This window comes from Crocodylus siamensis, chromosome 2 (genome assembly GCF_052110815.1).
Source record: "Crocodylus siamensis isolate JL-2025a chromosome 2, ASM5211081v1, whole genome shotgun sequence".
In the NCBI taxonomy this organism is placed as follows: domain Eukaryota; kingdom Metazoa; phylum Chordata; order Crocodylia; family Crocodylidae; genus Crocodylus; species Crocodylus siamensis.
Genome location: NC_143396.1, coordinates 244,883,867 through 244,908,643, shown reverse-complemented (window position 1 = coordinate 244,908,643; position 24,777 = coordinate 244,883,867). Strand labels below are relative to the sequence as shown.

The 24,777-nt window shown below is 40.9% G+C and overlaps 1 protein-coding gene across 1 annotated transcript in view; it reads right to left on the bottom strand.

Annotated features, from left to right (window-relative positions):
• The window catches only part of SCFD1 (sec1 family domain containing 1), a 114,468-nt gene that overhangs the window by 77,976 nt on the left and 11,715 nt on the right, over window positions 1-24,777 (bottom strand). Inside the window, exons 8-11 of the mRNA XM_090033546.1 lie at window positions 23,091-23,146; window positions 19,501-19,586; window positions 14,747-14,846; window positions 1,487-1,626 (exon numbers count right to left, since the gene is read on the bottom strand). Coding sequence (XP_089889672.1) covers window positions 1,487-1,626; window positions 14,747-14,846; window positions 19,501-19,586; window positions 23,091-23,146 — 382 coding nt within the window. The remainder of the gene's footprint in view (window positions 1-1,486; window positions 1,627-14,746; window positions 14,847-19,500; window positions 19,587-23,090; window positions 23,147-24,777) is intronic.

Below are 24,777 nucleotides of genomic sequence, written 5' to 3'. Positions count from 1 at the left end.
AGATTTTCCAGGCAAGCAATTCCTCTAACTCAGTGATTCTCAACTAGGGTGCCATGGCACAGACACAGTACTCTGATTCTAACTATGCTACGGTACAGACACAGGACTCTGACTAACTGAATTGGTGCCTTGACACCCTTTCAAGGGTGCTGCACACAACATTAGTGCTGGTCCGTATGCAAGCATGATTTACAATTTAAACCTAGAGATTTCAAATAGGAATGTATGGTGTTAAAATCTTTCTGATCTCTTGTGGTTTTTCTGAGTTCTGCTGAGTTGCAAATAATTGCTCTAGTATCTTTCTATAGTTTTCAGTCATTGTTTTAACTAAGTGGTGGCATTTTCCAAGGGGTGCTTTGGGTCTAAAAAGGCTGAGAACCACGGCTTTACTTCAGCTCCTGTTACAGCTCAAGGAATTAAATTCAACCAATAGCGAAGTATTCATCCTACATTTCATACTGACAAACATTCACCAGTAAAAGGGGGAGAGAAATTGTTGTTCTCAGCCACAGAGAACAGAACATGGGACAACTGAATTTCAAACAGAGAAAAGCAGTTTGAGAACAAATACCAGGAAAAACTTCCTAAGTGTAAAAACGGCAGGGCAATGGAATAAGCTGCCTAAGAAAGATGTGTAATTTTGGAGTGGGATATAAATCTAATAAATAAATATAGATAGATTGGGGTATCCAAAAAGAGAATTGACAAGGATCTATCTGGAATGGTCAAGTCCTAAACCATTTGTACAGGGGGCTGGACTGCGTGGCTTCTGAACCCCTTACAATTTTGACTAACATAAGAATAGCTGAATCAAATCAAACACCCTCTTTAAATCCAACAATTTTAACTGGAACAGAACTTTATATAGCAGGTTGTTTCTTTAAGTAGGCTAAGATCAGTATAGATTCCATTCCTCAAGAGCCTCCATAACATAAAATTCTTCACTGGTACACCAAGAATTTCCTAATCTTTCTGTACCAATTCTCCCTATCAGTAACTATGATTTTCCTCAGCAAACTCTGAATGCAATTCAAAACTTTTTTCATAAATTAATTTTATTCCACAGGTCCATGAAAAACTGAATGTAATTAAATGCATCGATTAAATTCTTGTATAAATTTGTCACTCGTGTACTTTCTCTGGATTATCAAACTAATACTCCTAACCTTTTTGTTGACTTCAAACAAGATTTAAAATACTTTTCCAAAAAATATTAACATAAGTTTTTACCAAACATACCTAATTTTATGAAATTATCAGAGTTCTTTAGGAAGGGTGTTGTAATTTAAGAGCCCATATTAAAAAGTTAAGACTTAATTATGCTTCTCTGTAACCAAGGGGTACGGGGGGGCTGGCCTCGATCTCACAAGGTCCCTTCCAGCCCCTATGTCTATGAAATCTAAGAAAAACATACTTGCCTGTTAAGGATAAATTTTCAGTACAAACTTACTAATTTAAATATGTATTTTCCAACTGGTACTCTTACCTGCCTTTATGCTTTTGCCAAAATTTATCCAATGCAGTTAAGTCATATGACTTTTTATTTTTTTTCTTTGGTCTAGCTCCTGCTGGAGAATTTTCCATTCCTGAAGGTTCTTCCAGGTTCACTCTATTCAAATGGAAATCCTAGAGGAGGATGAAGAGAATAATCTTTAATTTAATACCTACAACTTTTATCCAATATTGAGTGTCAAAAATATTAAGAATCAAAATAACCTCATATATATTTAGTCTGATCTTTCAAAACCAACAAAAACCATGCATTAGATCTTGCAATTGAAAAGAACATTGCAAAGGTTCTCTGAATTAACTCAATCATACATCTTCTTTCTTAAATATCTGAAAAAGGGCTATTTTGCCATTTATCTTTTCCATTAAACAAATTATGGTTTCCTTACTACTTACTTCAAGTATAACCAAGAGCAGCTATTTTTTAAATCTTTGTACAGTGGTGAGAAGCATTTATTAACCAAAAAACCATGGTATAAACCGAGTTCAACGTCTGCTATACTTCATTCATAGCCAAAGCTAAAAAAACTTTGATTTTATAACATTCATAACTACAAGGGCAATAAATGACTTAAACACTTTCTGGTGTAGAAAGGGGAGAATCTTGAGCTATCAGGTATGTATTTATAGAATAGCAATGTAGTACTGCCTGTTAGGATCTGAACAGGATCTGCTGAATACAGTGGAGGAAGAACATGGCAAGCTCTATGTACCATCCTAAATTCCAACACACTGGCCACATCTGCACACGTGCTTTACTGAGGAGTAGACCATTTAGCTGTGGAGTAAAGCAGCTCCATCTTCATGTGTGATTAGGCCACAGTAAACTAATTTACATTAGCATAAGCATTGCCAGGGATAACAGTATCTTACACCAGGGTAATTTGCTGCAATTAAATGCATGTTTAGATGCTGACCACAGGTGTAAATTGTGCCTAGTCAGCCCAGCCAGCAGGGGGCCAGACTCTTGCCTGCCACCTAGCCACACGGCTCTGTACTTTCAGCTCCCTTGTGCCCGAGCCAGCCCTGCTGCTGCCCTCCACCGCCCTCCTGCTCCCCTGAGAGCATGGGCCTGCTCTGCCCAAGCTCAAATTAATGCTGTCCTGGGTGCACATACAGACACTGCACCCTGGAGTAATTTACTCTAACTCAAACTCCTCTGGAATGTACTGCCTTGCATTAATTGCATGTGTAGACACACCCACTGAACCGGAACTTTGCAATTTCCAGAGACTCTTTGCCTGGAAGTGTTGACATGGACAACTGTACCCTAATAAGGAAGCGGTATCAGTTGTCAGGGATAGATAAGCGGGGAGAAAACAAATTCCTTTTGTACATGTTGAGTGGAGCCTTCCATCATGTAAGCAAGAGACTGGACCACATGAAAAAGTATCACTCATATTTACAGGATACATCTCAGGAAACAGATGCTTTGCTCAGGTTCTCAGCCCTAAAGCACCTGGGTTGGGAACCAGCAAAACACTGGAAAACTAAGACCGTGCTTTCAAGGAAACTATGCATCTGAGCTGAATGGTGGGGCCTCCACCAGTGCTGCAGGATGCAGGTGTCTAGCTAACTCTTTTGTCCCTGGTTCATAGATAGATGCCACAGATTTACTATTGAGATACCTCTGAAACCAAGTTTTGCACACCTTTCAAGCTTAAAATGTAAAGGGCCTAACAGAGTATATCCCAAGAACATGGAATTATTCTAGGCAGCATATGCATATTGTGTGCCTATAAGATGCAGATATAGCACTGCCACAAGACCAGACATCTTAAATTCTGGACTAGGGAGAAACCATAACAATAATAAAATCCTAACTGCTCCACCCAAAGAGAGAATTCACGGGGGAAGGGAGCCCTTAAAATGGTGCGACTACATGGGGCTGGAAAAATAAGGGAAAAGCTAAAGGATACCAAACCCTAACAAGACCTCTCCTTAGCTGTTATTTCTTCCTGTTTCTTCTTATACAATAAAAATGAGAGAAAGAAGTAAAAGTGATATGAACAATAGCTGAGAAGCAACACTTCAAATAAAGGATTTGGGCACCTTGCAAGGTGAAAGCACAAGCCTGTAAGTGTTCTTTCTTTAGCCAAGGTGGCTGAGGAAAATTGAGGAGCAGAAAGTGCCTACTTCCCTCAAAGCTTGTACACACAGAGAACTAGGAAGGACAGCAGTCTAATGGCACACCCTAAACATACAGCTAACACAAAAAAGGGCTTGATGTGTTTGTGCACATACATGAAGATGTGCACAAGAGGAATCATTTGAAGAAATCTCTCTCTCTTAAAGAAGCTAGGGTATCTGCAGAGAGGCTGTAACCTATGGGTGAGAAGACAGAGAGAGAGGGTGACAGCCAGCATCTTGGACTTACCATGGCACAGGCAACTGCCTGCCACTGGTGTGCAAGAGTGCTGTGGTGCTTCCGGAGCAACGCGAGGCTCTGGGCTGGCAGGGAGAAAAAGTACTTCTGGCCTCCAAGAGGGGCAGAGGCAGCAGTGGGCAGCAGAAGGGGAAGGCTGAACAGTTCCCAGACAGGGAGCAGCTGGCCGCTGAAGCAGAGCAGTCAGCCCAGTCCAAAGGGTGTGGCGCTTCGATGAGCACCAATCACAGAATCCGACAGACTGAAGACACCAGAGCAGGCACCAGTGACTCCAGGTGGACAGCTGGAGATGTGGCAGATTTGAGGTCAGGGGGATCCCGGGTGGAAGACTCAGGCGTTGGGACACTACTCACCTCCCAGGGGTTAGGATTAGACCTGGAGGTCAGAGGCCAGCCTAGAGCAGGTCCCTACACCCAGGCCCCACACACACTGAAAGAGGAGGGGCAGCTGGAAGCCCCAGAGTATTTAATTAGGCCCAAGACTAAGGACTGAGGGTCGCTGGGGGGCCAGATGGAATATTAAAGAAGCCTCCTGCAGCATGACCAGGGCATGTGAAGGCCACGGCTCTAAAGGGTCCCCTGTTGGGGAAGGACATGTTTCTATGTCAGTGAAGTAAGGCACTGGCGTATGGACTTTTGGACTCAGGTAGACATTAGTCTGTACCTTTGACGCTGAGTCGATTGATTAAGCAGCTGTGGATTGTTAGCTGGTGGAGGAATAATTAAGGCCAAAAGGGGGTCTGCTAAGTGGATCCCTGACCACAATGGCTGCTAAGGGGAGTAGGCTTCACTAGTATAATCAGGACAATATACATCTTCGTCAGAGATAGGTTGTGGTTAGGGTTGGGTAAAAGGGAGGTCTAGAGTCCCATGAAAAGAACAGGGGTAAGCAACATTTTTTTGGCTGGAGTGCTGATAAAGCCCAGAATGTCTACCTTGGAAGGTGCCAGAGTGCCGGCATGCCAGAAAAATGAGAGCAGGGGGTACATGGCAGGATACACAGCATATCAGCATAGTTAATAATCATAAATGTTGCCTTTTTTTTTTTTTTATGGTAAATACCAGATTTTCTAAAAATTGTAAACCTGGTGACTAAATCAAACTTCTGATACTCCCTTTGATTTTGTGTATTTGTTTTGTGCTGGTCCCCACACAACAGCCCCCTAACCCTGCTTGTGCCCCTTTCCCCCACCCAAAGCCTCTGCTCATGGCCCTTGCCCCCCCACCCAAAGCCTCTGCCCCCAGCCCTGCTCGTCCCCCTTGCCCCACCCAAAGCCCCTGCCCCCAGCCTTGGCCTCAGGTGCCTCATAGCCCCAGACCCAGCCCTAGGCTCTGGGGAGTCAGCAGGTGCCAATGATGCTCCCCACTGTGCTGCCCTTCCCGCTGCTTCTGCAGAGCAGCATGTGGAACCCAGTGTGGCAGGGCACAGTGGGGGGCACAGAAAGCTGGCTGCTGCTCTCAGCTCCCCACTGCCCAGGCAATGCTTCCCTTGGGAGGTGGGGAGGGCAGCAAGGGGCACAACCCTGCATTCTACTCATGCTGCTCCTGTGCACACAGGGGAGCTGTGACCTGGGCAGTGCAGAGCTTGCAGCAGCAGGCAGCTTCCCTGTGTGACCCCTCTGTATGTTGCCACCCTGGGTCACACACACTGCACTACAAAGGGCCCAGGGGAGGGCAGCAGGGCGAGGAACACTAGTATGCTAGGAAAAAGGAAATAAAGGCTCAGTCTAAGAGAAAAAATTTAATTGTTTTTGATATTTGGGACAAATTAACTATTTGAGATCTCGCCATGCATTTCAAAAAACAGGTTTTCAAGTACTTATGAGAAATATTCATGTTTAAAGACTGAATAAAGAATAAAACTTAGAGTAGAAATTAATTGTTGAGGCAGACTGTATCAGGATTACTAGAACCAAAAATTAAGCCTACATTAAAATTTCTGAAATATTATTTGGGCTAATGGCAGACAGTTTTCTTAAATGTGAAGGGGAAGAAACTGGGGGGAGTTTGAGGACAGGTAACAGGAGGCAAGCTGTCCCACCCTCCCCTCCCCAATTCCACTGCTGCAGCAGTGGAAGGGACAAATTCAAGATAATTTTCCCAATAATTGCCAATAATTAGATTCTATATATGGAAATTATGAATTTATAAATCTTCCATGAATAACATATAATCATTGGGGGGGCATCCTAAATCGACTTGGATTCTGAATCTTGGATTCAGGTAAATACAATATATTGGTACTATAGTTAAAAAATAAGAAGCATATTTATTTTGTTTGAAGAGCAAGACTATGCTGGTAAACTGTAGAGAAGAAAATTACTAACGAAACTATTTTGTCACATTCTAAGAGAATACAATAAACAATAAAAAGTAGAGTCTTTTAAACAGAACGATGCAATAATACAAAAATGAGACCACACTTTCCTGGGAGACAGTGAAAATATTTTAACTTTTCAAAAACAAAAAACTGATCCTTTCAAGCTATGTGTGGGAAAACAAGTATCAAAATAAGGGGCTAGATTCTAATAAGAGTCTCTCAGAGCCCCATTGGTTTTAATAACATTATTCACAAACAACATAATAAATATCAAACTATGTGGGCCTTGGTATTTAAAAGTAATGTTGTCATGATTTAAAATTATGACGATTCTGGAAAAGTGGAGCAACTGTAAACTTCACCCAAAAAGGACCTTTCTGAAGTCATTTGATACAAAAATCTGTAAACCTTTTTCATACTAGGCCTCAGATTTTTCCTGTCTTGAAATAGACAGCAAGCAAGGGGTCTCCAAAGCCACAGGCACCATGGAGTTAATGTTGGCAAGACATCAGATACAAACAAAATTATCTGTGAAACGACTGAACTAAGAAAAGATGAAGAAGTTTTCACAGACATTTTTACAAGGCTACTCAGTTCAAGAAGAGTATAAAGTAATTATCTTAATGACATCATCTACAACTATAACAATATCTTTGGAAGCTACAGTCTAGACAATCTGATCTTATTCTATATTATGCCGGCTTTCCATTGTTTTCCCGCAAACACTAAAGAATAGAAAGAAATGTTCCGTCTCAGTGCAACATAACCTATGATGATTAATATATGCTTAGTACTTTTTTAAAAGTCCCCTTTCCCTCTGCCCAAATTTGCAGTCAAATCAGTTACATTGAGAAGGCATAACTTCTAGTACATATATTTTAACTGTTTCACCAAAACAAGTACTGAATTTGAATCCTCTAGAAAATTAACTGAATTTTGAAGTAATTCATTATGAATATTTGAACCCTTAAGATGATCAAATGCATGATAAAATTTATCATTTTTACTACCATACATTAGTATAGGGGGCATTCAACTTTTTTTAGCCTAAGTACCCTTGGTGACTAGATGCTGGGGAGGAGGGGGCGCTTAGTGTGTGGCGAGACACAGGGCAGGGAAGCAGGGATGGCCCACGGACAGGTGGGGACCAAGCACCACCACCTCCCATGAGCAGGGTAGGGAAGCTCACCGGGCTGGTGTGTGGTGGTGGTGGCCATCATGTGCGAAGTTCTCCACCCTGCAGAGGGGGGCTGCTGTCCTCACCTTGCCCTACCCTGGCCCTGCTCCTGGGAGGCAGCAGCAGTCTGTCCCTGCCCACACCCATACCCCCTAGGACTGATCCAAGCACCTTCAGGGGTATGCGTGCTCCCAGCTAACAATCCCTGCATTAGTACACTGGAAGAATTTGTTAAGCAGTGAATTTGCTAACCAAACTTTGCTGTAGCAAACATATTTGTTCCAAGTTTCATGTAATATGCATTCATGTATTTAGCATTATTTTATTTTACCCTTTTATAGCCATTGGAAAATAAAAACTTTCTAAAGAAAGTACAAGATATTTCTAAAGAAAGTACAAGATAATTAAGAATATTTTGAACAAACAATGTCAAGAATGAGGTTGCATAATAAACAATCAACTTAATGTTTCTAAAAAAAATTGGTGATAAACATGTAATCATAAAACAATTAAGAGGCCGTTCATGTTAGTAAGTATTTAAGTTACTTTATTACCATTATAATGCAATAACATTAGCAAGTTATTTACATCTCCTTTGTATCAAAATGCAACAGCTTAATCCAAAATTCATATTAACAGCCTTAGATGAACATCTTGCTGGGGTCATCTGACCCCAGTATTCTTTCCTGCCATAGCAGGGGGTCGGACTAGATGATCAGCTCAGGTCCCCTCTGACCCTAGAAACTATGAAACTATAAAAAGTGAATTGTAGCAACCATGTTCTTATTTTGGGAAAATGTCAAACAATGATTTACAGAATGATTTATTATTTTGAAAAAAGTACTATTATGGTTAAATAATTAGGGTTAAATTAAAATAGCAGAACTAAATTAGAATGAATATTTCAAGCAAAGTAATTTAGACTGTTTTTACTTCACACAGTTAACAAATGCTGAACGGGCTTTCAGAAGTAATAAGAGGCTTGAAAAAATCCATTTTAATCAAAAGAAAATACACATAAGCTTCTGCACTGTCAAGAACAAGATAACCCTAGCTAAAGAGTTCTCATTTCTCATTGCAAGTGACCAATTTTAGTTACAATGGAGCAAGAAACTGGCATTTATAAAGAGAAATAACTTCGGTGTCTGTAGTTATTTGGCATTAAAAGAAAAGCAGTATTTGAAGAAAAAGAGCAGCTTCACTCCATCATCAAAGGAGCCTCTTTTTCTCCTGCTTTCTATGCACCTCAGCTTTCTAGTGGTTTTGTTTCCTTCCCCCTCCCTGTTCACTCTCTCCCATATTTCTTCACCCAGTCAGTCATTTAATATGCTAGATTTATTGTTCCTTTGTATGTCCATTTTGCCCTCTTTTGACCTTATGGAGGTCTCTGAGCAGCTCTCAGCAGTTTTCCTCCGCAAACACTTTGCCAAAGAAACTGCAATGATTAGGAATTATTAAACAGTTGAGCTCAGGGATGGGCAAAATACAGCTTGCGGGCTGGACTTGGCGTGCCAAGGATCAGTCCATGGCCCATTCTGGATGCTGCTCCCCATCTGCCCACAGCCCCATCCCAGCTCCCTTAAGGAGTTTTGGTGAGCTGCTGTGGGGGGAAGGGACAGAGACAGAGGCAGGGCACGATGCTGACCTGGGCTGTGTCAGCTCACCAAACCTCCTTCAGTGGCCTTTGGGCCTAATATTTGCTTACCCCTGCTCTAGCCACTGAAGTTACTCTCCCCCTTCAGTTACAGGTTTTGGGAACCTGAAAAAAGCAACTTTAAACAACATGCAATACAGGCCTTCCAGGTACTCATCAAAAAAAGAAAGGAACTGCTTACAACTTTGAGTAACCTACTCTCCCTTAATGATCTGTTGATTTCTGGGGAGTGGGAAGGTCAGCAACTGCCAGAAAAAAGGACAGAAGATAAAGACACAGCTGGTTAAGATGGAGGAAATGGTCTGGTAAAGCCGCTGCTATCTCCAGTTCCAGGTACGGCAATCCAAAATACTCAAGTCTCTGTAAAAAACAAGCTATTCAAAATACCATGAAACAGAATACGAGTCAGAGGCTCTCTCTCATGTTCAACGGTATACTTTTATGGTATACGTACAGCTTCAACAGCAAGGCTGTCTCTTGCTTTTGCTATTATGGGAAGTATAACAAGCTCTTGCAGAAACTATAGGAGTGAGTTGGCTTACTCTTGTACTGGGTGGCAAAAACTCTGGGGCTCCCTAAATCCAATTAAAATGTTTTATTTGCACTTCTGTTGACTACTTTTCATATAAGTAAAGATATAAAAAAGTTGTGCACTCTTTTTTTATGTAGCTCATTTGGCTGGTATCACATCAGAGCATGTTAGGTAGCCTCAGTTAGAACTAAGAACGAGTATCCTGGTAATAACGTTAACAAAGCTATTTTACTTAGCCACAAGAATAGCCATTTTTTGCTAACAGAATATCTGCAGATATTTGCAGGCTGTCCACTGAAGCCTAACTTTGATTAGCCCCTACTTTTTAATGAACTGGTTTTCAAGCTGCTGTCTGTATACAAAGTGTTTTGGAGATTCTTTCCTGGTAACATGAAATAGTTTAGAATTTAGCACATAAACTCATCCATTGAAATTGAAGAATGTCTACGAGAAGATCTCTTTCTTACAAAGCAGCCCTCAAATTGGAGAGCCAGGGCCCCCATTAACAAAGCATGCTAGTTTTATCACGGACAGAAAGAGATCCAAAAAAATAGAGGGAAGTGTAGTCCATCCAAATTCATCCTTGTGTATTTACTTTGACTTGTAAGGACTAATATTGATGACTACAAATACTGTTGATGTGAGGGCTACTTTCATGAGACATTTTCTATTCCTGTGTCTCAAGTGAAATGCAACATATAATCCATGTAAGAAATAAAATAACTTGAAAAAAATCAAACAACTACTTAACTAAAGAAGTCAGCTTTTATAACAACTCTCCATCTCCTTACAAGGCCTGTACTCAAGGTTTCAATACAGATAGAAATTATTTTGGTGAAAAAAAGGAGTTAAAAGGCCCAGGAAGATGACTTAATTAAAGAAAAATTCACACACTGCTTCTGTTTTTGAGACGTTGCCTATGTCCTCCCCCTCAACCACTGGAAGATATTTTTATTAAAATACGAGACCCTCTGGACCATTTAGTGCAGTTGTTACACCAAAAAAAAATCATCATAACAGATACAGCACACGGATTTATGATTAGACTGACATTTAGTCCAAAACCACACAAATTTCCTGTGCTCCTGTAGCTGAGAGCTACATGAAAATTCATTATGTAAAAATCAGAGGTGCAACGATACATATCGTATCGGCTCTGATAAAAGGAAAATTGACATTGTCAGCAATCAGCTTTTTTTGGCTGATGTGGCCAATGCTGCTGATAAATGCTGCGTGTATATGCGCAGCCGCAACAATGATGCAGCCAGCCCAGCAGCTTGGAGAGCTGGTAAATCTGTTGGGGTGAAGGGGTGGAGGAGGAAAGGAGTGTGGGGGGCAGATTGAGACCCCGATGGTGAGGGAGGAAGTAGAACTAGGGCAGGGGCAGGCACTGCCCAGCTGGGGTGGGACATAGGATGGAGCTGCGAGCGACAGGTCTGGTGGGTGCAGGGGGGGAGGAGGGGAGTGGCTCCTGCTGCTGTGGGCACTCCCAGGGCAGGCACAGGAGGCGTATGCCCCCTGAATCTGTGCGCAGGGCGAGGGTGGGCTGCCACTGCAGGCTAGGGTCCTGGGCTACACCGGGTTCTGGTGGAGGGGCTAAACTGGGGCTGCACTCAGGGTGGGCAGCGGTGGTGGAACAGGGAAGGGGGTCTATAGCAACTTCTGGGGTGGCTATAGCCCCCCCTCCCAGCGCCCCCACTGCCTGCCCCAGCTCATCTGCTGGGAAGAGCCTGACGCAGGCCCTGGCTCCAGCCCACAGCATCAGCCTGCCCTATCAGTAATCGGATTGGTATTGGCCAATATGGTTCATTAATAATTGGCCATTGATATTGGCCCCGAAAATCTTTATTGGTGCACCCCCAGTGAAAATACAATTTCTGTAATTGCTACTGTAGTAACAATTTCCCCATTACAATTTAGGGCCATTTAAAAATGGTGTTTCAATTATTTAATAAAATACTGTGCTCAATCTGCAGAAAATGTGGTATGCTTCTTTTTTTAAAACCAAATAACGTACATAGTTTTGAAACGGAATTACTCCCCTTGATATGTAAGGTAGATCACTTAGCTACATTTCCAATAGACATGGGTTCATCAAACATGCAAACTATATTAAAGATGATGTTGAGATTGAACTTCAAGTCACATCATGCACATTCTAAAATAGATGACATTTTGAACAGGTCTTCAGCCTCAAAAAGGCAGCTGCTATTACCTGCAACGTGTACCTATAGCACACATACAATTACTTTACAGAACAGAATTCTAGAAAACCCAAGACTATCCTGAGAGGTTAAAATCTTCACAAGCATGACACATCATTTTTAGATGATGCCATATGTGCCACTATGCTATTCAAAAAAGCTGATGTTATAGACAGGTATATTAATCTCAACAATAAAATAATGAAGGAGAGCTGTTAAGCCACTGGCAGACTTTAATTTAATGGTGCAATGGGATCTGATCCCTGATCCCAACAATCTCACTTCCAGCCATGCCACAAGCATGGCAGGACATGACATTTCTGGTATCGGGGGTAAAAATTTATCAGATCCCAATTGTGCGACTGCCTGCTCAGGAAGGTACACGCTTAGAACCAGTTCCTAATGCTGCGCTTACTGAAACATGCATAGAGCCTAGGAACATGATCCTGAGCTCCACACTCCCTAGCAAGTTTAAAGCCACATGCAGGGGAGCTCACTTGTGAGGACATGCTGGAAAAGCAAGGGTTATTTAGTCTGGAGAAGAGAAGACTGAAAGAGGATTTGATAACAGTCTTCAAATATCTAAAGGGAAATTATAAAGAGACTTGCCAATTGTCCGTCAAGAATGACAGGGGGCGGAAGCAGCTGGAATGGAGTGCTGCAACATAACGCTCCATGCTGCCACTGTTCTGCCTCTTGCAGGGATTGGGGTGGGAGAACCAAGACCAGCGCTGCTGGCCTCGGCTCCCCCACCCTCTGTCCAGTCCACAGTGGCTTCAAAATTATGGCAGCGCTCCCCCACGCTTGGAGCACTCTGATTGGCTGTTTCCGTCAGCCATTCAGAGTGTGAATAAAGCATTACAGACAGAAGGACAGACTTAGACTTTTATAATATTAAAATGGAGATGGGTTCATCTCTATGGCCATAGAAGCAAAAGTCTCAAGCTTCATCACACGAGATTTCTATTGGAGATTAGGAAGAACTTTCTCAGTACAAGGATGATTAAGCATCGGAGCAGGCTATCTAGAGATATTGTATTGGAACAGACTAACTAGAGAAGTTATGGAATCTCAGTCACTGAAAATTTTTGACAGAAGGGTATACAGACACTTAGCTGGGATGGCTTAATCAGGTATGATCCTTCTTTGAGTGGGAGGCTAGACTATTAAATCTCACACAGTCCCTTCCAGCCCTTTTATGTATATAAATAAAGCCATTCACTGAAAGTTGGTATGTAAATTTTGTACGCCCCACCTGATTCTAACATAAAATGCATGTTGTCTCAGCAAATTCATTTACCATTTGGTATTTCTATGTGTGGAACATCTACACCATCTTGTGGAAAAGAATGGTAAAATAATAAAATATTTAAAATATCAATCTGATACCAAGAGTTGTTTTAAAAGCTATGAAAACAGTACAGAATTGTTTTTTAGAATCCATAGAATAAAATCATTATAATATTCATATTTCACATACATCCAAACAAGCAAAGAGGTCAGCAACATTTTGGAGCACAGCATCGCCTCAACAGAATTTCGCTTGAAATGCAGGCTACTACCAACCCTGTCACAATCACTGCTCCGCCTCACAGTACTGTTGCTTCTCCCCATTGCAGAAGACCCCTGGCTCTGTGGGCCAGATAAAATGACTTTGTGGGACATAGGTTGGCAACCCCTGTCCTATATAACAATGTCCTGTTGTAAGCATGCATGTTCACAGAGGAAGGCGAGAAGGAAAAGAAACAAGATTTAGAAAAAAACAACTATGTTAGAAGGTTAAAGAGGGTGCAGCTGAACTGTGAAACCTTCCTCCTGCCCACTTTAGACTTATCTGATTTAAGCTAAACATTTTCATACTGACAGGGTGTGTCTACATGTGCAATTAATATGAAGCAATAAACTCTGGAGCAGTTTGAGCCAAAGTAAACTACTCCTGGGTGCACCATCTACAAATGCTCCCAAGACAACAGCAATTAGACATGGGGCACAGCAGGCCTGGGGTGGCAGGGGGCATGAGAGGTCAGGCACAGACTCCTGGTAGTGGTATTGGGCGACAAGCGCTGGCTAGGGTGTGAGGATGCTGAAAATGTGTAGCTGTGTGGTTATGTGGCAGGCAGGAGTCTGGCTCAGTGCTAGTTCGGCTGATCGAGAGCAATTTACACCCAGTGTCTACATGTGTATTTAACTGCAGTAAATTACCCTGGCGTAAAATAGTACTATCCCTGACAGTACTATCTTACTGCAGTGTAAACCAGTTTACTGCAGCTTAAGACTGCTGCACAGACGGTGATGCTTTACTCCACAGCTAGTCTACTCTGCAGTAAAGCACATGTACAGCCACAAAGCCACAAAGAAAACTTGACTGGAATAGACCCTAGTGAAACTTACATTGTATGTGTCCTACAGTTTATATGTAGGATTAGGAGCTACTGAAAAAAATATGTGCATTACTAAATTACCAATGTCTTAACTACATCAACATTTCATGTATAGATAATTTAAAAATACTGTCATGCCAAAATCCTCAAGTCCTCCAAAATGTTTTTTTAGTGAAACAACCTAGGGTGTGGACACATACATTTGGAGCCCTTACAAAAAGGGAATTTTTAAAAGGACAGCAGATGTTATGTTCTTATCGCTGTGTGTGAACAAACTGAGAATGACTGAAATTTAAAAGAGCCCCTGGAACATCAACTCAGGATGAAGTACTGTTAAAGCTGAAGAGTTTTGCTTATCTGAATCATTCTCAGTTCATTTACCCATAACAATTAGACCGTAACAGCTCTTTTCCAACTTTCCTCTGTAGAAAGGGCTCCAAATATACATATGTCCAGACACATACAATTACATTTAATACACAGTAGATTTTGATTACGAACTGAAATTGGTATCAAGTTAAATGACAAATTAAAAATATAATTGTGTAATTATAATTTCAGTAATAAAAAATGTATTGCCTTACCAGTACATCATGCACTAAGGCTTGGTATGTCCAAGTATGGTGAAGTGGAGTTGCTAAATCTATATTTCTGTCAACAAGGACTAATAAAGGCCTTTGGAAACTGTAAACAAAACATGTTGTTAGTAAATTTTAACATTACATATATACATATATGTATATATACACACACACACACACATATATATATAACATTTGGAATATCATATTTAATCACATATCACATGCACCCTTTCTGCAAGAACTGCCCCTGTAAAATTGGGGTTTATGCCTTAAGGGAAGCTGATTTTTGCACAGGAATGGAAGTATAGGGATGCCAGAATGGCTGATGGCGGCCATCCTCTCCCTTTTTTCTAGCCAGCATTCAGCAGGTGTGGACTCTTCACCCAAAGAGCAAGAGTTTTAACCCTCTGACAGCCATTGCCAAATTGGAAGTAGTTTTTGGCTGAGCAGCCAGTGAGTTGGCTGAGGGAAAGTAAGCCATTCCATGTGGCCAGCTTTTGGCCATGACTTTGGAAAAATCTTTTTCTTCTTCAGTCTGCCTTCCCAAAACAAGGTGCATGTCTTATGTGGGGGTATGTGGTATGAAGCAAAATGCAGTATTCCTAGTTTCTAGATTAATATTTGCTGTCTTCCATTTCCTACTTCTATGCAAAAGCCAAATCATAAGTATTAGACAAATTTCCCTTCTTGGTTGATTATTTAATAATTCATCTGTTACAAGTTTTCCAGTCCTCCCATTCACGTCTTTCTTTAAACATCTAGGCTGACCAGTGCCAGATATACGATACTGGATAGATGGATATGTGTCGGATACAGAAAAAAATTGCTATGATCTGTATTAACATCCACACAACTTTAAATCCAAGTCAAATAATAAGCACTAACAACCTATTAGCTTAGGCCTTGTAAAGACTTTCAGTTTGTCCTGGGAGAGTCGTTGCTCTCCCAGGAAAAAAACACAAGTTTATAGATGTTCAGGCTTTTCCTCTCAGAGTAAAAAAGAAGCAACCTTCATCCCACTGCCAAACTTTGGAACAACCACAGTTAAATCACTCCCAAGAGAGTTTCTTCTGGAAGAGTGCATGTCTGTCATGATGACATCCATATTGAGCACTGAGCAGTGATAATCACTTTTTAGCTGAGGACAGCAATTAAGTCTTCAAGAAAATGAAATTATGTTTGTTAGTAGCTTCTGAAACAAACTGATCAACTGTGGAAAGTGTTAGGATGGGAAGATGAACAGGCTCAAGGGTTTTGCTTCTTCTCAAAATGTCTTCAGTATAATTTTTGACAACTGTTATGCCACATCCTCACAAGGAAGTTTCTATGTATTGCATCACTTTTCCTGTCTGATTTGTATATGAAGTAATCTAAAAACAAATCCTTTAATTTGCACTGTCATCAATATGTTGATGTTCAACTCCATGGACAAAATTTTGAAAACTGCTCAAATAACTTAGGTACTTAAGTCTCATTAAAAGGAAATGCAGCTAAAGCTACTATATGCCTGCATCACTTTTGAAATGGGTCTTATGTACTTTGGAAAATGCTTCCATTTCATTGCAACCAGATACTAGAGCTTAACTTCCTGACCAGAATCTAGAAAACTAGCTTGATTTGTGAAAGAAAGAAATGAATTACAACTAAAACTCTCCAAAGCTGAGAACTATGAGGTATTAATGGAAGTAGCACTTTCCATCACACCTACTGGACATATCTGAACAAAATGATGATTTAGTCCTCCAAATAGAATTAACAAAATTGTATTAGTGGGGGATTTAAACCTCCCTGATATCAGCTGGAATAATAATGCAACAAAATAGAATATGACTTAACAAGGAGAAATGCAAGGTGCTGCACCTAGGGAGGAAAAATGTCCAGCACACCTACTGCCTAGGAAATGACCTGCTCAGCAGCATGGAAGTGGAAAGGGATCTCGGACTCCTAGTGGACTCCAAGATGAACATAGTCATCAGTGTGACGAAGTCATCAGCAAAGCTAACGGCACTTTATCGTGCATCAGCAGATGCATGACAAACTGAACCAAGGAGGTGATATTTCCCCCCTATTGGGCACTGGTCAGACCACAGCTGGAATACTGCATGCAGTTTTGGGCGCCACATTTTAATGTGGATAATAACCTGGAGAGGGTCCAGAGAAGGGCCACTCGTATGGTTAAAGGCTTGAAAGCCAAGCCCTATGAGGAGAAACTAGGGCACCTGGACCTCTTCAACCCCCGTAAGAGAAGGTTGAGAGGCGATCTTGTGGCTGCATATAAATTCATCATGGGGGTGCAGAAGGGAATAGGTGAGGCTATACTCACCAAGGTGCCCCTAGGGGTTACAAGAAATAATGGCCATAAGCTAGCAGAGAGCAGATTTAGACTGGACATTAGGAGGAACTTCTTCACAGTTAGAGTGGCCAAAATCTGGAATGGGCTCCCAAGGGAGGTGGTGTTCTCCCCTACCCTGGGGGTCTTCAAGGGGAGGTTAGATAGGCATCGGGCTGGGGTCATCTGAACCTGCCTATGCAGGGGGTTGGACTCAATGATCTGGAGGGATGTGGGCAGTGGGGTTCCGCAGGGCTCGGTCCCTGGGCCCGCACTGTTCAACATCTTCATCAGTGACTTGGATGAGGGGGTAAAAAGCACTCTGTTCAAATTTGCTGATGACACTAAGATGTAGGGGGATGTGGGTACGCTAGAAGGGAGGAATAGATTGCAATCAGACCTAGACAGGTTACAGGGGTGGGCGGACGAGAATAGAATGGGATTTAACACTGACAAGTGCAAGGTGCTGCACCTGGGGAGGAAGAACCAGCACCATACCTCAGGCTGGGGAACTCCCGTCTCATCAGTACAGAGGCAGAAAAGGATCTTGGAGTCATCACTGATGCCAAATGAACATGGGCAGGCAGTGTGGGGATGCAGTTAGGAAGGCCAACCACACCTTGTCATGCACCCACAGATGCATCTCGAGCAGGTCCAAGGAGGTGATCCTCCCCCTCTATGCAGCACTGGTCAGGCCACAGTTGGAGTACTACATCCAGTTCTGGGCGCCGCACTTCAAGAGGGATGTGGATAACATGGAGAGGGTCCACAGGAGGGCCACTCACATGATCGTGGGCAGCAGGGCAGGTCCTACGAGGACAGGCTGAGGGACCTGAACCTGGGCCACCGTGTGCCAATTCCCCTGTCCGGCCGCTCGTGCACAGACTGCAGAGGGGTACTGCTGCTATTGCTGCCGCCCCTACTCCTGCTCCTGGGAGCAGGCACAGAGACACTCCCCCCTTCTCAATCTGCGCCCCCCCAGTCCCTTCCCTTTTCCCCGTCCCATCCTACCCTTCCCCCCACACACACTTACCTGCTGGGGTATGTGTCTTTGTCTGTGCCTGCATGTCTGCATCTGTGTGTGTGGGGTTATTGTTTTAGTAACGAATTGGATGCTAGACTAGAACGTTTCCTGGTCAAGTGGTACATGATACAAAATACTTTGGAGGACAAAAGTGGATTCCTTTTAAAAGGCTATTGTTAGACTGGAGAGCTGGGTTATAAACAATAAAATTATACTTTACACTTGTGTTTGAGTGTAATATCTCTGAGGCAAAAAGCCCCCAAATGTACAAACAGAGAATGGGAGATATTTGGCTAGGCAGCAGTGGTGCTCAGAAGGATCTGGAGGTTTTAGCTGGTCAGACACTCAACATGAGTCAGCAATACGATGTGGTTAAAAAAAGAAGCATGTGACCAGTTTTGAAATATCTGAAAGAGAAGGTATAGCAACTATCCTCCCTTGCTACAGGTGGCAAAACATGAAGCAATGGTTTTAAATTGCTGAGAAGCAGATTTAGATAAAATCTTCAAAAAATCCCAAACTGTAGGACAATGGAACAAGCTGTGCACAACAGTTGTGGAATCCTATGATTCAATGACTCTAACTTCTGCATTCTGCTTCTACAAAGAAGCACCCCATTATTACTCTTTTACACCTGGCCACAAGTTTAAAACTATTTTTCTTTGGTATAGTCCTTATGATGGTTCTTCCACCTTTCTTATCTACAGGCTAGAATGATTTAAATATGCTCTCTTCAATGCTACTCCTGAAATCTACCAGGAGTAGCTTCAGGGATGCAAGCACTACCATTATCCCAGAGATCTTCACAGATGATCTCATTTTCACATAATCTAAAGATAATGGTGACAATCTTGAAAGCCCTGAACAACGTGGGTCCACGTTAGCTTAAAGAAAGACTCATCATATGCCATCCCTTATAACAGGCTCACCTGAACTGTCAAAATCCCATGACGGCTGGCAGGATCCTCTGCTGATAAAACAGCTAGTTTATTTTGTGTTGACTAGATAAAAGTGAAGTTGTGAATATCGCTGTATGCAAAAAGCATGAAACACATTTTGGTTCTGGAAGTTCATGTGACAGAAGCTGTCACAGGGTATTGGATCTTTCTGTGTGTGGAGCTGATAAAAAAATACGGTCAGCTTACTTATGTAGAAAAGTTTTAGTTCAGGATTGCAGGGCTGCAAATTCTACTCCTAAACAGCTGTTAAAAGGAAAATAAGAATAATTTTTATTTTCCTTAATGATATTTTTAAGTCTTCATAAAAACAAACCAGTCAGGCTATGATGCACATCTTTACATTTGTCTGTCCAATGATTAAGCACAATGAAAACCTGATTTCTATAAGCCTACTGGTATTACTGCAATTAAAAACACAAAACAAAACTCATTAATACAATACCTGAACTGTCCAGCCCCAAGTGTATCTCCTGTGAAAAGACTGTTTCTGGCATCTCTTAAGTTCTCTCTGAGCTTCTTATCCAGCTTCTGAAAAAGGAAATGTAAAGTACCTTTTCACTGGCTAGTGAACATAGCAATTAGTCTGTGTAATGAATACTTACGACAGATAGGTATCATCCTATGACAAACCAATTACCCAAATCCGCTTAATTTTTCTATGGATCATATTTAAGTTATACTAATTTACTCTGGACAATCTTCACAATTACCACATTGTTATCTCAATATTTCTGCATAAACTCATGATTTTCTAAGTAATCTCAATCTAACTGAAGTGGAACATCTCTCTAAGAACTTATGCTAACGACACTATTTCAACTAGCAAAATAAAGCATTGGAAGTTAGAAACCTCTAGATTTACAGTTGACCAGGAAATCTGAATTTTGTCTCCTCCATGTATCCAAAGTGTGCATTGAGTATGATACTAATTGTGGAAAAAAACAGTAACCGAATATGTAATTCAGGACGTGGGTACAAGACAGCTCAATTAGGGTTGCATGGACACCTGAGTCCAGCACTTTCCCGTTTTCAGGAAACAGCTATTAGGCAGAAGCAACTTCAACCTGACTTTCACACTCCTGTTGAGATTTTTGTACCAACTGCACGCAAGTTAAGGGTTAGCGTTTCTCTCTAAGCAAAAAATGAAAGGATATCATGACACCAAAAAGGGAACTTCTCTAGCTGGACGGTTATTTCCTTTTTCAAATATTATTATAGACCTTTTTCTTACTAATTCTCCAAAATTATTTCAAAATGGACAACGTTAGGCAACCTCCCTATGATTTCTTAAACAAAATTAATTTACAAGCTTCTTTTAAATAACTTTAGATGGTATTTAACTCTGATCTGATATCATGAAGCAGCAAGAATTCCACAAGATCAGTTGTAGAACATTTCAGATTTGTTATTTAGGGACCCTCTACACATGTAGGTAAAGGCGTGATCCACAGATATATGGCAGGAGGCATGACTGTAGGATCCAGCATCAGATCCTATTGTGTCCTTTTTATTGCCGGTAAAGGGGAAGCCCAGGATGACCATCCCAGGCATCCCGTTTCAGCAAACAGCAAGTGAATTCATGGGGCAACTTAAATTCTCTAGTCAACACTTAAATTCTCATCTAAACCCTCAAATTCAGTTTCAGTACCTCTCCCAATTAGGCATCATCATGACAGAAGCTGTCAACTCCCTTTCTATTTAACCTGTAGGGGTGTCTTGGCAGTCCCCAAACTAGGTCAGAGGGTTCTTCAATATTACTCTCCTTACTTACAAAACTGTTATAGTCACTAGCCACTTTTTAGAGAAAGGAACAAAATATAAAGATATAAGTAATGAAATATTTTTGGCTTCTTTTGTTAGAACTAGGGCAAAAAATGCTGGAGTTAAACTCTTCAAGAAGCAACTTGCAGACCAGGTCTCAGCCATTCAGAAGGTGATGAGAGAAAAACTCTGGCCAAAGGAAAAGTGAGCCTAGAAAATCCAATCTACTTTACAGGCCCAGAATAGGGTGCCCAGGAGATTCAGCATAGCTGGCTCTTCTCTAACTCTTCTGTCAAACTAATGAGTGCGAGTGAAGTGCCCACTACAAGCCAGACAGCATAAATACCAACTCTTGTTATCCTAACATGTGCAGCATTGGTCACATTTGGTTCACATTTTAAGTTTTAACACTTGCAAGGTTTAGAAATAAATTATTTTAAATCTACATGGAGAAATACAAGCCTCATCTTGGATTTGAGTACTGGCTGGGGTAGGCAGCTGCTGTGTGGCACCAGCATGGGAGGGGAGAAATGTGGGGGGCAGGAGCGAAGCAGGATGGGTGGGCAGACAGCATGAGGAGCAAGTGACTGGGGGAGCAGGGGTTAGGTGGCAGGCAGCAGGTGACCAAGTGGCCTGGGAAGTGGTGATGGCAGCAGGGGAGCAAGTGGTCGGGGTAAGGGGAAAGGTAGCAGGTGTAGACATGTGGGAGGGCAAGGGGTGGGAGTCTGGTAGCTTGCCCTCCCATGGCTGCTTTCCCTGCTGCAGCAGTGGGGGAGACGAATTTAACACAACCCCCCAGTAATTATATTCCATACATGGAAAACTGTAAGAAATGTATAACTTTCCATGTAAAGAAGTTAATTATTGGGAGGTTTGTTTTAAATTCAATACTATTTTGGATTCAGCTGAATACTGTATCTATGTAATTTTAATATTTTCATTTAGAATGAAAGTGCTTAAGTCATAAAATAATATGTAAACGAGATTAATTGCAGCTGAAAATAAAACTAAAAATAATAAATCTTCTAACTGCTAAGCAATGTCGTAATAAGGAAGAATAGATTTTTCTTCATTGATTTCATAGACATTAGGGCTGGAAGGGACCTTGGAAGATCATCGAATCCAGCCCCTTGCCCAAAGGGCAGGAAGACAGCAGGGATCATAGGATCCCAGCAAGATAAACATCCAGATGTCTTTTGAAGGCGCTTGAACCATCTCCGGCAGCAATCTATTCCAAACCTTGGGGGCTCGGACAGTAAAGAAGTTCTTCCTTATGTCCAGCCTGGAACTATCTTGGAGGAGTTTGTGACCATTTGACCTTGTCATCCCTTGGGGTGCTCTGGTGAACAGACGTTCCCCCAGATCCTGGTAAGTATCCCTGATGAACTTGTAGGTGGCTACCAGATCACCCCTGAGCCTGTGCTTTTCCAGGCTGAAGAGTCCCATGGCTCTCAGTCTCTCTTCCTAAGTTCTGCTTTCCTGACCTCTGATCATGTGTGTGGCTCTCCTCTGGACTCTCTAAAGCTTCTCCACATCCTTTTTGAATTGTGGAGCCCAAAACTGGATGAAGTACTCCAGCTGCAGCCTCACCAAGGCTGGGTACAATGGGAGGATGACACCCTGAGATTTACTTGAGAAGCATCTGTGGATGCAAGCAAGTGTTCTGCTTGCTTTACTAGCAGCACTATCACACTGCAGGTTCATATTCATCTTGCAGTCAATCATGACCCCCAAGTCCCTTTCATCTGTAGTGCTAGCCAGTGTCCCTTCATCAATTCAATGTACTCTTCAAATTACTGTCACCTTAATTTTTTTTAACCAATTTACACCCTCCAAAATACTTCTGACAATAATACAAATCTTTAAGAATTCCTGAGATCCAAATAAATTCACAGAAGCTGAACCCCTCAATTACATGAACTATTTCTAGAAATATTTTACAAATTTCTAACTTCTGCTTGACCCAGACTAAAAGAACAGTTTTGTAGGCGATACAAAACAGCAGAAGAGGAGAAAATAAAAGATTTTTTAGGCTGAAGCAACATGCATCACCATCCACTTTTCAAAAAAGGTATGGAATATCTGACTTCATACACTTAGCACACAATGTCTACCCTTGTACTTTCTGTAACTGATAACAGAAAACCAGCCATGAATATTATCTTTTGGTTTTTTTCTTTTGGAAAAAAAAAAAAAAAGAGCATAGTTAAATGTTTTGAGTTATGAAAACAAAAATACTTGGAATAATCACATTAAAAAAAAATTTCTTACCACCGCCACCATTTCTGCTGCAGTTCCTCTTGAACATCTGATTATAGGAATAGCCCCTATTAAAAAGATATAGTGACCTCTATTTACATTTATGTCACAATAATTCAGATAAGTTTTATTAAAATTGTTTTTGGATGCTACATTTTTAATGCATGCCACTCAACTGCACACACAGTTTGCCCCATATAGTCATTAACTTAAACTACAATTGTGATTTTCTATCAATATAAACAGAAATACAAAGCCAAAGTATGAATGGATGGATGCTTGATCCCATGTAATACAGTAGCAATACACAGAGTTTAAAAGATGGCCAGTTAAAATACTAAAAACCAATTATATTAATTTCATGTTACTTATTTTTAGGTCTGCTTAGTCCAAAATACTGTTGCATTTACACCATTTACCATTTACTTTTATTCCTCCCTACTAGACAATTAAATACATTAGTTAGTTTCACTTTTGCTCAGCTATTTTTGCTTTTGTTTACTTTATACTGTTTATACTTTTTATTTTCATTTGCTCCTACTGGACACTTAAGTAGGTCAGTTTAATTTTTACTTATAATAATTAGGGTTTTTTTTATTGCCAAAATACCATCGTATTTGGCTTTCAACAGCTTGAAGGGAAATGATTATTCATTAAAAAAATATTCCATTGGAATTTCAAGTTTTTAATGTCATATTTTAAATGCTTCTAATTGCATATGTATAAAAGCAAAAGCGTTTTACAGTTTAAGTGCTTCAGTTAAGACATTTCTCTTATACCAGCAGAGAAATTAAAGGAGCTAAAAAAATACAAAAGAATCCTAGCTCAGACTGCTCCAGGGAAGTGCTGAGCTCTCATCTTCAAGACTGTACGATATTATGGAGTGAAAAGGGAAATCAGGGTAACTCAGCTTAGAACTTCAGGGTTTTTAATTTTAAGCAATCAAAATACATTTGCTGAACTGCTAACCGGACGGACACACAAAATTTTCCAAAATTACTTTTGTAGACAGGGAAATAGTTATTAGTAACATACACAATTACTGTCTTGCCTCGTATTTAACAAGACTTAGGTATAATAGCAAAGTACCAGACAGCTCCCTTGTTATGATAAGATGCATTTTATTTTGTTTGTGGTCTAAGGTAGTTAATTTTCATGGCAAAGAAGTTATTTATTGCTTTAAAGAAAGAAAAGTAGTGCAAAGTATTTTTGTTTTACATTTAAAAATATGAAAGACTTAATTAATAGATTAATAAAATTCTAAGATATTGTATTACCAGGCTGGCCATAGCGACAATGACCATGACTTTCTATAAGAAAAATTAGCATGGGAATTTCAAAAGTATTCCATCCTGAACTCAGTGAAGTCATAGTGGACATGACAACAATGGTGATTTAGTAATCATTAATTAAATTCAGAATAAATGAGAAAAACCTCTTGAAAAGCTAAATACTCATTCTGTGACTTCTATTACGTTCATCTCCATGAAAGATATGAATGAAAAACCGCAGGTTCATCCAAAATCCCCCACAAAATTTTCCAGATCATCAAACGAGACTCATTTTTCCTACAAGGGTACACATTATTCCCGCTAAAATCAACACGGCAAATAGATTCCAGGAGTCTGCTCTGACTGCAATTCCTTTAAAGATGAACATATTAATTCTTTGACTATCTACATATTTAACTAAAATGCAT